A 16,119-nucleotide genomic window follows, 5' to 3' on the forward strand; every position below is an offset into this window, starting at 1 on the left:
GGTGTTATCTCATTAACCCGGAGAGGGGCGACATTGAGCCTTCCGACTACAATGGAAAACCTTTTTCTCAATACCATTTTATTGTGAAATGCAAAGCGTCTCTCAAAATGCCCTACGACTAAATTTAAGTGGTATATCTTATTTATCTTGACTTTCGCGACTGAGCTTGCAATTCTTTTTTTTCAAATCGTGCAGAACTGTTTCCACGAGGGTTTTGAAGTAGCTCGCTAAAGCTAAGTGCTTTCAATTCGCTAATTCCGCAGGGCTCCTTGTTTGTTGTGGGCAGATCAGAATCGCCTCTTTACTCATCGTCCGTGGTGAAGTTTGAGTTGAACCCAAACCCACCCGAACTAGTATATCTGATCAATTCATCACCTCTGACCACAACATGAATTGTGGAGGCCCTGAAAGCTAATCTGGCTGCGTCTCATCGCCGCGGAGGCTAACGAGCGTTTTCCTATCATTTCCAGTGTGAGCCGAGCCACGCTCAAATACTGGATCAAATAAGATCAGTGTGTAGGTTTTTAAAAAGAAAACACAAAGAGACAACACATTCTCTCACACAGTCGGACAGCAATCGTTCTCTCAACCAAGCACACTCCACAGCATTCTCACAACACGCAAACCATTCAAACAACGGCTAATGCGCTACTTCCGGGTTGCTGAATATAAGCGAATGCCGCAAAGCATCATGGGTCAGAACTTCCTGTGACGGAAGCCTTTCTTTTTTTCTTTTTTCTTTAAAAATTAAATCAAATTAAATTAAATTAAATTAAATGTTTTATTGGAGCCGAAGTATCATAATACAAATGATAGAGATACCTTTTATATAAGACAAGGAGAATTTAAATACCCTCTCAATTCAGGCATTAAAGCATGCAAGTCAATAAATACTCGTTTTTTTGTCTGGTAGATATTCAGGAAATAATCAACTAATAATATAATTTATATCCAAACTGCCTAAAACATACTTGTGCCTGCTGAATGTTGGGCTCTATGCATCTCTTATTGTCATAGTCCTAGTGAGGACTGTGAAGATTAACCCTTTTCTTGGTGAAAGTCAAAAAACGGACTCCTGTGTAAATTTCTAACCATGCATCATTCACAGCAATGAAGCTGTAATATTGAAATTTAAGAGCAAAAAGAAAATGGGATTTTAACAAGAGAAAAAGTAAATTTCCACTTTGTGCAGGTAATTTCGGATTATAATTTCAAATAACAGAAATGCATTTTCTACTTCAATATATTCAAGGTGTAATTTAGACCCTGATGAATGATGAATCAGATTCTAAATATCTAATTTATTAACATATACTACTCTGTATGCTGAGAATGATTTTATTTGTATTTTTAAGGTAAGTACTTCACTAAGAAAACTATACTTTCAGTGAGCAGTTATTTTTTTCCCCCAAACCTGTCTGATCCATTCATTAAGCAAGCTAATGAAGATCCACCCACTGATCGCTAAATCAATAAATTCAGCCAAACATAATATAGAAATAAAAAAAAAATCTAATCAAAACTGTTTTAATCATCAAAAATAATAAAAACTTATATTTTTCAGGTTCCATAATCACAAAATTATGTTTCAGAAAAGATTTATATGGATTAGAGTCTCTGACTGTTTCATATTGAATATCTTACTGTGTTAGTAGTCTTTGCTGTTGGGGGGAGTCTGTCAGTATGGATGGTGCAGTGGCAGAGAAGTTAACTGGCAATAGCACCATGCTAGATTGGTTTTAAGCTGCATTTGTGTCCATGGCAATTAACTAATCTAGTGTCTTCTGCACCATGGGGGTTGTGAGGTAATCTTGAATGGCGTAATAAGATTTCAGCGTCTACTACCACTGTTGACTACCGCTGCGAGCCACATTGAGTCTGAGGGAACCTACGTCAACAGCAACATGCTGGAAAAGGACACAGCAAAGGAAGAGACAGCAAGGAGACAATGTCAGGAGGTTTGATTCTTTCAACGATTAAGTGAAAAAAAGAATCCCTGTTTACTGGACAAAGTCAGTCACCAGCTTACTATGGAGGGTTCAAATGCAAAAAAAGTGAGTTGTAAGAAATTATCCTTCTTTCCTGTGTCTGAGTTTGATAGAGGTTTAGAGGTCAGCTGTAGATTTATAGATGGTATAGTGGTCTTGGAATAATTATTTTGGATTAAATTACAGTCTAAAATATTAGCACATCCTTTCTTACTAAACATTCTTGGATTAACAGAAAGGATGACCCAGGATTTTGAATTTGATGGCTCTCAACTTTGTTGTAATTGATTGCTGTCTCTACTGGACAGAGGAGATTCAGTAATCAGAAAAGGTGCCGTGTGAATGGCCTTTCTTTCTTCTAGAAATGTTAAGAAACTTCCCATGCATGGGAGGCATGATGGCAAAGTTGGTGATAATCTGTGGGTTTGACTGAACAAACTGAAAACTAACAGTCTGACCATCTGGTACAGAAGCAGTATTTTGGAAGGATTTTTTGAACAGTGTCAAGACGGTTGATAAGTAGCTACAAAACAACATGATAATTGGAGGGAGAAATAGTCTGACAACAAAGCACCCATTTATCAGCACTATAAAAAAGTGAAAAAAAAAAAACGGATGATCTTAGACAACATTACAATGACTATCATCAAAAAAGCAAACTAGGGAAGGACTGACGTTCTTTGCCCCGGGGGGTCTTGAGGGTGTGTGGTGGTCTCACAACATATCAATACACTTAGAAATGCTTTCCTTTGTCAGTCATCACCAATCATGACTGATTTGCTTGAAACACAGAGATCCACTGTTTAATTATGTGTTAATTATTGCCTAAAACACAGCATTGCCGTGTTATCTGGACCAGACAGGCAGGAGCTTAGCCTCTCCACAGGGGTGGAGGATATACAGGAATAGTAAGGCAGGGTACAAAATAGTTAGTTTTACCGATAGTTAAGTAATTCTGGGGATAATTAATGAACACATGTGCTTGTACTATGTCTGAAAACTCAGCTCACAACGCCAGTCTACCATCTGCTCTCATCTCGACTGTCTCCTGGATATCTGGTTTCAGGGGGTGTGGCACGATTGTCCGTCTGACTTTGCTTCAGTGGGATGCAAGTGTTACGTCTGTTGCTGTTATTTTGAATGGTACAGCTGAAGTAATGGTTATAATACCACACCTTTTTGGATTTGTCTGCATTAAATTAATGATAAGAAAGAGTTAATTCATGCAGCAGATGATGTTTGGTCCTTATGACGTGCAAACAGACCTGTTACATCACCTTAGTGTTCCAAGCAGTTCAGCCATGGACACAGTCTCTTTTAGCTACCGTCTAATTATATCATCAGTCCAATCTGGTGAAGATCAAAATAAAGATGGTTTGCCTTACAGGTTTTTTATCTATTCAGCTATTCAGATTGACTACTGAGCAGGAAATATTTGTCGTTGCTATTTTACCAATCCAATTTTTCCTGTTCTTTTCCCCTCTTTCACTCTTGTCGACAATAAATTCTCACAGAAACCAGGATATGGGCATCACAAGACAGGTATCGTGACCCACAAACACTGAACAAAACACAAATAGAATGCTCAATTCTGAACAGTAATTGGATGATATTTGAATATTTGATTGATACTAGTGAGACATTTGGTCAATATGCCAGTTGGATGTTTTGATGGATCAATTAGATTTATTTAGCAATAATCTATTTGACCCATAAAACAGCCCAGTTAATTCCTCTATCTAAATGATAGCTCCATATATGGATCTCTAATAATGAAATCTTGAGATTGACTAGATAAGGATAATGTACTGTTGTTGTACTGTTGTGTTTTGATCTCAACACTTTTGCCATAATAGAATCATTTACAAATATATCAGTTAAACCTTCTCCCCTTGTGTCCATCCATGAGTTTGTGTGTGGTGCCATGAATTTACTTTATGTACTTAGTTTAGATGTTGTGATTTTAGTTGTACAGAGAAGTAAAGTCATTAGAAGGAGATATAACCATGTCTCTGTTCCTCAGAGATCCCTCTTAGCCATCCACCAATGTTCCATCAGTCCAAAGCAGACTGTGGGAGCGATGACATAGTTCAGATAAGAAAGCTGAACGGCTCCTCAGTGGAGGCGCCCAGCTACCAGAACCTGCACCGGGAGCTGCTACTGAGTCACAAACGGTACTGGAAAGCGCTGAACCCTGTGGCAACGCTGTGAGTCAGTGCAGGATGGGGTGTGTTTGTGCTGAGCTGGTACACTCCCCGACTGTGCAGGGGCCTGTTGCTGGAGGAGAAGCCCGAGCTTAAACGGGTGCTGGAGCAGCGCCGACTGGAGCTGCAAATGGAGGAGGAGATGGCTCAGAGGCGGCCCTCTGACCTGGAGACAGAGCTTCGCAAGAGACAGCAGAAGCTGCTAGAGGTTCGAACCACTTCACTCACCAACAGCAGACATTTCACAAAGCAATAAACAATTCACTCGAGACCCCATCATAAGTTTCCAGTTAAGCTGCCTGTATAGATTTTCTGATACTTTGATTTTTTTTCTTGCTATACATGTTACTGAAAACTTTTGAACTCTAAAGTAATGGTGACATGACAGCTTCATTGCCTCGAGCTAAGGATAGGAGGTTATACTGACAAACATGACTAGATAAAAAAAGTAATGTGCAGTTGGAGCTTCTTTTCATATTTCATATTCTAAATGAGAATTCAGCTGATTTCCCCCCACAACGTTTCAGATGTCTCACATTTATAATTTGGTGCAGAACCTGAAGACATATATGCATATGAATGGTTTATACATTACTCATTCCTGAATTGCTCCATCAAGAACATCCCTCCAGGTTTGGAAAATATTCTGAACTTAAAAAAAAACAGTCCAGCGGTTATGAAATGTGATTAGTGTGCTGAACACCATGCAAATCTAATTAGCACCCCAGATTTAGTATCTTTTAATACATTTTGTATCGTAGTTTTATTTACCAAAATCAGAATCTGTTTATTCATCCAGCATTCAAGCTACATGAATTTTTCTTGGTGGATAAAAGAAAATATGTATATGTCTATGTATATGTATATGTATTTGTATATGTATATGTATATACAATGTTACACTTGTGCATATCTGTGTTTGTGTGTATGCATCCATTAATGTTGCATGCGTGTGTGTGTGTGTGTGTGTGTGTGTGTGTGTGTGTGTGTGTGAGTGTGTGTGTGTGTGTGTATGTTAGAGAGACAGGGAGAGAGAGATAGAGAGTGCTCAGGTTTCTTGGTGATCCCGGTTGATCAGAATCTGTAGTTTGATATTGAGTAAATTATGGGATTTATTTGAATATTATATCAGCACAGGGATCAATTCAGTTAGTCTTACCGGACAAAAACTTATTGTTATCAGCTGTGAGTCCGACCAGGTGTCTGATCTGACGCCTGTATAATTATGAGAATTACTGTGTTTTCAAGCGTCGGCTGAGGACGTTTCTGTATAAGCATTCAAATCATCTGATTGCCATCTTCAGAGTACAGATATAAGCTGACAGACCAAACACTGCTCTGTGTTCTCCCAGTATGAGCAAGAGGAGATCAGACAGAAGGAGAACCTGCAGAAAATTCCAGAGTTTGTACGCGTGAAGGACAACCTGAGACGCACACAGACATCGGAGCAGTGAAGTTCCCATCAGTTCCTGCAGCATCTCACCACAGTGGCCCTAAGCTTGGTTCAAATTACAAGTCAAAGAGGTGTCATCTCTCTGGATTATAAATTGTGTTCCAGAAGTTTGGTTGATTATACCTGCAAACACAACATCTCTTATGTAGCTGTCTTTCATAAACATGTGGAATAATGTTGGTTTTGGGGGTGGTTATGCTGTTCAGAGGCTTGATATTTTATATATTTTTTATTATCATTATATCATTTATTTTTCAAACCACCAAATGTTTCCAACATCACATGACTTTTTTATTGTCTGCTCATCAGAAGGGCCACATCAGTCAAGCATATAACTCACCATTTTCCTTGCAGAGCAATTTAAAGGAGATGTCTTTTTGTATCAACAGATCTGAATAAATCCTTGTTTGCCCACCTATGTTACAAGTTGGAGCCTTTGTGTTCATTCTCAGTGTGTCTGTGTTTTGCGGAACTAAAGGCTGATGGTTTTCAGAGTCACACTTTTTTTGTGGTGCACAATTCAAAGATTTGCATGCAGCTATTCTCCCCAAGGACTCACGACTCTTTCACATGGATATGGGACTTTGTTTAATTAGCTGATCTTTTCATTCCTTCACGGACGAGATGAGAAAGCAGGCCATCTGGAGGAGGCTTTTCAGGATATATGGGTAGAGAATACCCAAGGGTCTGGTTAAGGCGCTGGCGAGATGTGATATAGCCGGAGAAGCTGCAGCCTAAAATAATAATAGCCTTTCTCAGTTGTACAGGTTATTTTAATTAACGCCGATAAAACCTGAAACGCTGATTGGTTTTCAAATCTGTCTAGATCATACTGAAATGAGTCTTCTAAGAGTAATGGAGCTGAATTCAAAGTATAAATATTAGTATGAACGGATTAAGACCAAATTTAAAGAAGAATACTATTCTTTTACAATGTTATACATCCAGCACACACACATTAACCACATACAGTTTATAATGTAGGTGTTAGGGAAACAGCTCATTGACCTTTTTTCAGAAAATGTTCGGGGATTCAATCGTTAATTGAGAATGTACTTTTTATACAACTATGGAGTATCTTGTAAAGGAGAAAGCATCCAAACAGCACATTTCAAAATAAGAGCATTATAGTAGAAACCACTTTTATTCCACAAAGCTTAGCGAAGTTCGAATGTATAAATATCAGTATGAACAGATAAAGATCTGTCCAAATTAAAAGAAGGAAATTACTCTTTCATGGTGTCATACATCCAGTTTGGGGGAAAATCTCATTTAACTTTTTACAGAAAATGTTTGGCAATTCAAATGTTAATTGAAAATGTACTTTTTACACAAACAGTATCTTGTTAAAGGGAAAGCGTGCAAACCGCTTTTTATCCATGAAGCATAGCGAAGGTCAAACTACTTAACTGATGTTTGGGGGCACATACTCCAATAACACAAACATAGCACTAAAGAATTGATTCATAGTAAATGAAATGGTCTCACCGTGAGGCAGACTCTTCTGTGTTGTTGCGACATTGGAGCAAATTACTCACATCTTAGCCAACAAAATTTGTTTTTCTGTGGAATATAAACTTCCTTTTCAGCAAGATGGTGACTTCATAGTGGCACTCCACGCGCGATGTTGTTTAACATCATGCTGGAGGAAAGAGGATGGCTACAGGAAGCCAGCCGTCCACTTGTTTGTTTGTTTGCTTGAGTGATTTGTTAATCAGAATCTTCTGTGTGTGTGTGTGTGTGTGTGTGTGTGTGTGTGTGTGTGTGTGTGTGTGTGTGTGTGTGTGTGTGTGTGTGTGTGTGTGTGTGTGTGTGTGTGCGTGCGTGCGTGTGTGTGTGCGTGTGTGCCCTGTCCTCCAATCAGCAGCCGCCTCGAAGAGTCCTGCGCTGAGTCAATGCGCTCGGCGTGTCTGGAAAGTAAGAAGCGTCGGGCCAAACCATTTGTAAATTGCGCAGGGATGTAACCACTAAATTGATAACTCTATCCTTTCAAAAACAAATGCAATTTTGAATGAGTATTTTTATAAACGTCTAGATGTGAAATAAAAACCCGGTTGGTATATATAATGAGGGGGTAACCTGCCAACACGTATCGCGGTGGAGAACATTATAAAATATCCCTCCCCCTTCGTAGGAACTCTTAGAGTGGACTGGAACAGATGCCATAAGCGGCTCTCGCTCACATCTGATCGGGGAAAGTCAGAAGTGAGCCGGAGGTCCTGGGATGGAGGTGTGAGGGAGGAGAGCTTAAAATCGGTAAGTCGGATCACTTTCATTTTCCTTTAATAGTATCAGAAAAGCGACGACAATTGTTCCAACACGAGGAAGAAGTCTTGTCGAACTGAAATGTATATACTGGAGTAATAAAATAGAATACTACGTGGGGCTTTTCAGTATTTTGAAATCCGTTTAACTATAAGTAAGTCGTCCCTTCACGGGTGATTGGAACCATGTCATGCTAAAAATATTAAGTATTCATGTTTAAATCTCTGTATCTTGAAGTAGTGGTTGTGAGATGCTCTACTGGAAATTTCCATTTTCACTTTTTTTTCCTCCCACATTCTCAAAATGTCAAAAGTAGTCATAGGTCGCTTACTTCTGGCCATGCAGTGAAGTTCACTGAAAACACAAACTTCACTTTGTCGTTTTAAATTAAATGAATGGGGTAAAGATCATCTCGCGGAACACATGCATGCATCAGTAATGATGGATTACACAATAATATTTCGTGCAAAAAGTATCACTTTGAGCATAGATTGAATTACATTTGTTGCTGAAAGTAGATTTTTGGGATAATCAATTCATAATTAATCAAAAAAGGGTGTCTCATTATAATGGCATGTGCTTTTGTGTGTCACTTTCTAAACACTTCTTTTTCATGACCTTGCTTTTCATGTTGAAAAACTATGTGTGTAAGAACGGTGTTACTGTCAGAATAAGCGCTTGTTATCTATGAATTCTCAAGATGTTTGTGTTGACTCACTGTGGTTGAGTCACTCGCTTTAAACAATGCGTTCGCGAACCCGCAACCCTGCGAGACATCTGTGTGGTAAGAGCCCATTCTGGGGAAGCTGCTTGTGTCCAGAATAAACAGTCCACATGGTGAAAGAAAAGCAGCGCTACACCGGTGCTAAAGACAACACCTCTGTGTTTTTTCGCCTCCGGAGTCCTCCTGGTCTTTTGTCAGCGGTGGTCACTTGAGGGTAAAAAGCTGTGACTGCATCCTGTCAGTGCCCTCGGGATCACCGTCAGTGTCCATTCATCGGCCTCAGAAATGATGACTCAGAGGGACAAGGTGTCATGATCCACAGCCATCTCTTCAGTCTCTCAAGAACAATAGAGCATCTCTTCTTGCCCTCTGTATTTACCCTGTCTTTGGGCTGTGGCAGAGCTGGTGTGTCTGCTCAACATATGGCTCGCAGTGACATGAGAGAACGGGCCAGCGCGGTGTTTATTACCCCTGAATTGTTTCTACTGGAACGAAAGACCCTCGCACGATATAGCGCTTGTCATCCGCACAAGCGCTGACTAAAGAAGAGGCTGTCACCGATTGTTTGTCTTTGATACTGCTTTCTAACAGCCGTGGAAATTTCATGTTGTCACAACCTCCCTTCTGCATTCTGCAGCCGTGGGGGGAGTTCAAACTTTACACAGCTCCTGAAGGCTCAAGTGACGTGCTTTGTAAAACACACTTCATTTTTCTCCCCCACATTGATGCACTTTTTTCCAGCGGCCTCGTAGTGTGTACAAAACTGATCTACTCCGTTGAATGGAGACTGGCTTTTTCGTCAGACCCCGAAATAAAGCATGCTGTAAAGTCATTTGGTTTCTTCCATAGTATCAGCATTCAGTGGAGAATTTTAATTACAGGTTTCGCACAGGCCTCGGTCTGGTTTCTGACATCCCTTGCTGTTTCCTCGGTGAGCCCGGTCCGCTTCGGTAATTCCAGGGCCGGCCGCAGCGGGAATGAGTACGGTTGTGGCGGCATTCCAGGAGATTACGGCTCCTAAGGCTCACGGGAAAGGGTGGCGGGGGAAATAAGCTAGACAGCGAGTCCGCATCCATAATCTCTCACCATAAACATCCCCTTCCGTTCATGTCCGAGTGTCATGGGCCGCGGGCCGCGGGGATGGGTGGGACCGTCATCCACCGCCCATCCTCGTAATTAGCAGCGATCACGCTTGCCCCGATTCGGATATTATGATAACGTCAGTCAAGTGTGGCGGGTGAAGACAGCGCTATCTGCTACTTCCCTCTCTGTCGCACCAGATCAAGACACATTTCTCAGCAACGCTACACTTTCAACATCCACAGGTTCCTATAAAAGCAATGACAGTATATCTTGGCAACGAGTCATTGCATCCAAGCGAAATCTGCCGTTTTCACCCGAACTCAACCTCAACCCACCCACACGCTCAGACTAGATCTCCGACCACAGACGTTGTGAAAGTCCCGAAAGTTATGGGGTGTAAGCGGGTGCATCCCACATGACTCTGCGACTTTCTATCTGGCTTACTGGTGACGCCTTTGGTTGCCGCCGCGTCTGTGAGAGAAGTTTTGCGAGACCCATCTTTTACATCCTCTGTTTGTTTCTCCACCTCTCATTTTCGCCTTGTCTCAATATCAGCCCCACAATGCAGCTCTGCCAGAAGCAGAGTTGTCAGCAGATAATATGCCCACAGCAGACTGCTGAGCCCGGGTGGTGGATACAGAGCTTTTGTTGTCGTGTTGTTTTACTGAGTCAAGCTGCCTGTGCCTCATTGTGTGACCGTCTGCTCTTAGTTGAATTAGTTCACATGAGTTACTATGCTGAAAGGCTCGGGCCTGTTGGATACATACTTATATCCTGTTGGATGAAGTTCTCATCCACACAGGCTCAGTGTCTTCCTGGTCCCTGCAGGAAAAGGTCCGATACCCATCTCTAAACACGGAGGACACGGATTATACACAGCGGCCGTAGCTTCACATTCATTTATTTATGGTGCTTGTTTTCATGCTGTCCTTTTGACTTCCCACTTCTCGTATGACCTTTGTTGGCACGACATGTCAAACAGATGCCGCCCCGGGAGTCCAACAGTTTCCCGATCTATGGTTTAAATAATTTGTGGTGTTGAAAAAGGGCCAACTGAGTTGCCGCTGATGTTTTTACTGTTTGGTCCCTTTTAATCCATTGGCCTTTTTTTAGAAGACGTGGTGGCAGACATGTGAGATCCAAAATAAATGACTTGGCCTGAAAAAGTGTGAAAATAAAGGCTGCATTTATCGGAATAGTGGAACGTTCTATGTTTTCCCAAGGTTGTTTTGCCGAGCTCGATACAAAACTCGATCTCCGCGTCTCCGAATTTGTTGTTGTCATTGTTTTCAGCTTTTGGCTCACTGCCCCGCGTCACAATTTTTTGTTTACCGTCAGATGTTCGGAGGAAAGCAACAATGGAATACAGCCGGCCATAAACATGAATTGTGCCTGCCTGTTTGGGGTGATGTGTCGCTTAAATGGGCATCGCCGCAACGGAGGCAGCAGGGACCTTGTGATCTGATGCTGCGTGAACAAGCCACGCATTGAGACATTCTTCCACTTCAAAGATCCCGGAGGGTTTTCTGGACACTGGTTGAATGGGCCTTGTAGGAGGGGTGCTCGGGGGGGGCGGGGAGAAACAGGTGCAGTGCAGGAGAGGGGCGTAATTCCCATTGCCATCTGCTTTCCTTTTCGGGGTCCGGACACTTTAAATGCCCTCTGACACGGCTCATGGCGATACGCTCCTCTAGCCGGTCGCACCGTGCTCCGTCACCATGGCACCACAGTCGGGATTAACCCCCACACATGTGCCGAGTCAACCGCGGGGGGCTTGCTCTTTTGTGATGGAGCACCGGGAGGGAGAAAGGGGTGAAAGGGGGGAGGAGACGGAGAACTGCATGGATAAGTGTGTGAAAGGACACTCGCCACTCATTCACTTTGGTCAATTAAATCAGCGTGAGGGGGGAGGCACGAACCCGGCCACGTGGGCTGGAAAACCGGAGCAAAATGTTTCCTTTGTTATTATTATCAATCTAACTTTCACCACTCTTAACCAAGTGTTTCGTTTCAACAGATATTTTCCTAACGCGTCAGAGCAGCCAGCCAGGATGACGACCATCGAGAGTAAAGAGGAGATCAGTGACACTGACAGCGGGATTATCCTGCACTCAGGTAAGAACACCAGTACTAAAAAATGCACCTGATGCACCTCATGCTCAGATATGTCATGCATAAAATATGTAAAAACATCAATGCAGGCCTCATCATAAAAAAAAGTAGTAATCTGTATAAGAAGGTTTACGCTTACATTTGTGAAAAAAAAGTACATTAAATATGAATATAAATATAAATAGAGACAGAAGACAGAAGATAGCGAGACATTAATGAATACATAGAGAGCAGCAACAACATTAGGGATAGCAATGGACTACAAACACAAACACAAAAATGACAGTTCGGGACTGATTTTAAGTGAATTATCAACAAGCTCTTGTATGAAATGTGTTAATATATCACACAAGCACCATTATTAGTTTTAACCTTTGGTAGCTGCTATCCAAAATCATTTTCGTGCCAGATGTTCCACACAAAAATGACAGTTCGTGACTGATTTTAAGTGAATTATCAACAAGCTTTCATGTGAAATGTGCTAATTTTCACATGAAAGATATCCGCTGTGGATGTAGAGATGTGGAGATGTCCCTGACAGGATCTCTGACATTCTTTGTGGCCCTTATCAGGCTCGGACAGCCCCACATCGCCAGTGAAGGACCTAAATACCCACACCAAGGCACTGAAACTGAAGCATCAGTCTCTGGAGGAGAGTCTTGAGCTCTGCCTGCTGGAGCTCAGGAAGCTCTGCATCAGAGAGGCGGTGAGAGACTGAGACACTGACACATCCATTACATGTTATTACATGCAGCTCCAGCGTCTGGCCAAAATGCGTCCGTTTATTTTTAGCGTCATTGCTTATTTTCTCTTGGCAGGAACTGACTGGTAAATTACCGCCGGACTATCCTCTGATGCCTGATGAGAAGCCGCCTCGAGTCCGAAGACGGATCGGCGCTTCCTTTAAGCTGGATGAAGGCCTTATCTGTCGGAATAAAGAGGTAATGGACAAAAATATTATTACTTTTCTTGGTAAAAGAAGTACAAGTTGGGCTTTTGAGCTAAATTGCTCTTAAATGAAATATTCACTGAAGGATTCAAAGTTGCAAGGTCTGGAGACAGACTTGGCTATTCAGAGGCAGATCTACGAGGCGGCCCGCAAACTCTCCCTGGAGGGGAACCTCAGCAAACCCCAGAAGAAGAGCCGGCTGCTGCAATGCAAGCGCGAAGAGAAGAAGGTGAAGGACCTACAGGAGGCGGTGTTCCAGCACAGGATCAAGAGCGAGTGCAGCTCACCGTGTGTCAACAGCTCACCCGGTCATAGCAAAGGTGAGCGACGCTGCCTCCCCACCTCTCTGAAAAACTGCTACCTGAGACCCGATCAAATCGTGAAAAATTCTTTCTCCTTTTTATGTTCAGATCTGAATCTGTCTGACGATAGCTCGCTGTCTGATGTGGTGGCCCTGGATGACGGTGAGTCATGACCTCCCACATTTAAATTTTTGTTATTTATCGGCACTACCCTTCATCTGCTTGGTGCTCCCCAGAAGGCCGAGTCTTGAATTTCAACGCCCCGGCTCAAACCGACAGTTTTCATTGTCTCTGTCGATCTTTAGATGTGGACTCGTCCAGTCTTCTCTCTTCTCCACCTCCGGCGTTGGGCTCTTCTTATTCAGACTCTCCCCAGCTGTCGGCCAAGAGCCTGCAGTCGCCCGGTCAGCTCACCGGGTCGTACGAGCGCTCACCTATCCAGAACTCTCCGTGGAAAGAGTCGAGCCTGGACCAGCCCTACCAGAAAACTACAAAACCTTATTCCGCTACCAGTAGCAGGTCCAGGTAGGAATCTGGAATCTTTGAAGAAGTGTTAATCTGAGCTGTTTATAAACGCCACGGTCATTTACTCAACACTAAGAATTTCTACATGTATGACAATATAATGCATGCAGCAGAAAAGCTAAATTTTTACCAGAATTCTAACTGGTGGACGCAATGTTCAGTTTGTGCAAAAAGGTTGTAGTTATTTTAAGAATTTAGGCAAAACATAAATGTCGATAAACTTGTTACATTTACAAATTTTATCTTTATCGGTGCAGCAGCCCAGCAGGAACACAAGTGTCCACAGACAACAGGATTCCTCTTTCTCAGTTCATCAAGAACGCCGCCCTGCGTCAAAATCACTCCAGCAGCGCGCCATCGACGCCGGAGCTGCACGTGCGTCGTCAGTACTCTCAGTCCTTCAGGTAGGTTGAGAAGTCACACCAAAAGGGATTCCAGCGCAGTTACACCTTGACTTCAAATTAATGTCATCCCGTGACCGAGCTCGAAGCTGAATTTGCTCGTATCGCAAATTAAATGTCTCCATAATAATGACTTGAAACGCTATGAATCTGTTCCAGCTTCGTTACATGTTTTTAAATAAGAAAAATGCACTTTACAAATATCAAATAATGAAGAAAAAACATTAATGAAGCGAATATAAATAAGTAAATAGGGTTATTAAGTGAATGTAGGAGGTCGGAGGAGTTTTTCATTTTGTGCTCTATCACGTAACTTACTTGCTACTCGGTATTACTAAATTTAACTTGCACACTGTGCTAAAGTTAATTAAGTTAAAGTTAAAGTTAAAGTTAATGCAGGTCCTCTTTTAAAAAAAATAATAAAACCAACCCTGATTGGCTTTGAATGACTCGGAAAATTCATAAGTTGATGCGCTCGTAAGTCAAGGTTCCACTGTATTATGGAGGTGTTAGAATTGTATCTTTATGCGTATTTTACAAATGCATCATGTTCCCCACCCAGACTTCCCAAAAATAAGCCAGCGGTTGAAAGGGCGTGTGGGGGCTCTGAGAACGAGAGGCCGCCTCAGCAGTGCAATGTGGCCGACATCGCCGTGCGCCCTCCAGACTCGGCTCCTTTGTGTCCATACCAGTCCGGCTCCGAGGACAGCAGTTCGGAGCACTCGTCCTCCTCCTCTTACGTGAGCTCGCCCGGCAGAGACGGACCCACAGAGATCCCAAAGCTCTGCCCTCCACCTTATGGATTCCACTTTGCAACAGCCAAGAAAGGACTGTCCACCTCAGCTGGGTCACAGAAAAGCACTGGCCAGTCTCAGACGAGTCCCAGCCACGTCAGGGCGTCCGGCGAGGGAACTCCTCTTCCCCCCCTGGGTCTGGACCCGGGAAAGTGCTACCTGTCGCCCCTTCCCATGGCGTGCAACCTCCAGCAGAGGCAGTGGCAGGATGGGGCGTTGTCTCCGAGGAGAGTGCTGAAGCCGCCGCCGCCGTACACGAGGCTAGTGCGGACTCCTTCCCTTAAGGAGTACCCGAACCACGCCATCCGGCTGATGCCCAGGGAGATCGTCTCGGAGGAGCTCAAATCCTGGCACCAGAGGAACCACCTTCAGAAGTTGCAGCCGGGTTGCGTGGAGCAGCAGAGCTCGGTGGCCATCAAGAGCCCGACATCCCCCCACCTGCCTTCATTTAAACAGGTGAGTCTTGTAAATAACGGGAGATGTAATTAAGATTTTATTTTGATATATCCGCGATGCAATTCATCTGTTGATTTTTACAGGGTTCGGGCAACGTGATCCTCCAGAGAGCTGCAGATGGAACTCCACTCCAGTGGTTCGTTGCAGAAGATGCAGAAATTGTGAGTCAAGTATGACTAAGACGTCTTTTCCTCTGCAGCCTGTTTGTGCTGGGATGGAGGTTATTCCTTTCTATTTATCCCTGTATTTATTAAGTCCCGCGACTCTCTGTGAGATTGTACGTTGATGCAAAAACTGTGGACCAATCGGTACCCTGATGAGCACATTTCTATTTTATGATTTACTTACTGTAAGTGTACATGCCTGTTTTTATTTATTTCAAATGATTTTCCTATAGATTCTTCTAAATATAGAGGTACATCAATGCTCACTTATCTTCTTTAATGTCTCAAACTGAAATTAGATGGAAGAGCAAGCTCGCCATGGTTTCACTGATGTCTCTGTGGTTAGCATACGTTTTGCACTTGAAATTAACCTGCAGTAGTTTACAGTTTCCTAATATAATTTATATTTTACTATTTATAGTTTTGTTCTTGGCGACATAGAGACTACTAAAAATGTGTTATACCCTCAAAACTGCTTTGCCCTTTTATATATGATTAACATTTACATTTTTCAAGATGAAGGAAGCTGAATATTAACATATGTAATTCAATCTTGATTAATCACTAATGCCTTTAAAAGTGGTTTGAAGAATGTTTTCACTACAGTACGGTGTTTCGTTACTAACCAAGTGATTGTATCAATTTTGATATGTATGGTATATTTATAGTAAAAAAAAAAAGAAATACGTTTACTGAAAA

General features: G+C 42.5%; 2 protein-coding genes and 1 non-coding gene across 4 annotated transcripts; 2 read left to right on the forward strand and 1 right to left on the reverse strand.

The window, feature by feature from the left end:
* Nucleotides 1-282: 282 nt before the first annotated feature.
* LOC147214270 (small Cajal body-specific RNA 2) lies at nt 283-663 on the reverse strand. The gene has a single exon (XR_015104406.1).
* Nucleotides 664-1,848: 1,185 nt separating this feature from the next.
* LOC147214271 (protein FAM107B) lies at nt 1,849-6,052 on the forward strand. Its single transcript, XM_086141751.1, has 5 exons — nt 1,849-2,054; nt 3,503-3,530; nt 4,012-4,162; nt 4,256-4,400; nt 5,545-6,052. Exons 1-5 carry the CDS (start codon nt 2,031-2,033, stop codon nt 5,644-5,646), a joined length of 450 nt encoding a protein of 149 aa, XP_085997877.1. The 5' UTR covers nt 1,849-2,030; the 3' UTR covers nt 5,647-6,052.
* A 1,657-nt stretch (nt 6,053-7,709) lies between these two features.
* Nucleotides 7,710-16,119, forward strand: inavaa (innate immunity activator a). 2 transcript variants are annotated; one of them, XM_086141708.1, is made up of 10 exons: nt 7,710-7,901; nt 11,735-11,832; nt 12,402-12,535; nt 12,648-12,770; nt 12,864-13,098; nt 13,189-13,242; nt 13,386-13,605; nt 13,863-14,009; nt 14,569-15,256; nt 15,340-16,119. In XM_086141708.1, the coding sequence occupies exons 2-10, from the start codon at nt 11,769-11,771 to the stop codon at nt 15,430-15,432; spliced, it is 1,758 nt and encodes a 585-aa protein (XP_085997834.1). In that variant the 5' UTR covers nt 7,710-7,901; nt 11,735-11,768; the 3' UTR covers nt 15,433-16,119. The 2 variants fall into 2 exon arrangements, with proteins under 2 accessions (XP_085997834.1, XP_085997835.1); XM_086141709.1 differs by having other exon boundaries at nt 13,866-14,009.

This window comes from Fistularia commersonii, chromosome 34 (genome assembly GCF_037954325.1).
Source record: "Fistularia commersonii isolate RoL2024-O1a breed Wild chromosome 34, RoL_Fcom_v1.0, whole genome shotgun sequence".
NCBI classification, from domain to species: Eukaryota; Metazoa; Chordata; class Actinopteri; order Syngnathiformes; family Fistulariidae; genus Fistularia; species Fistularia commersonii.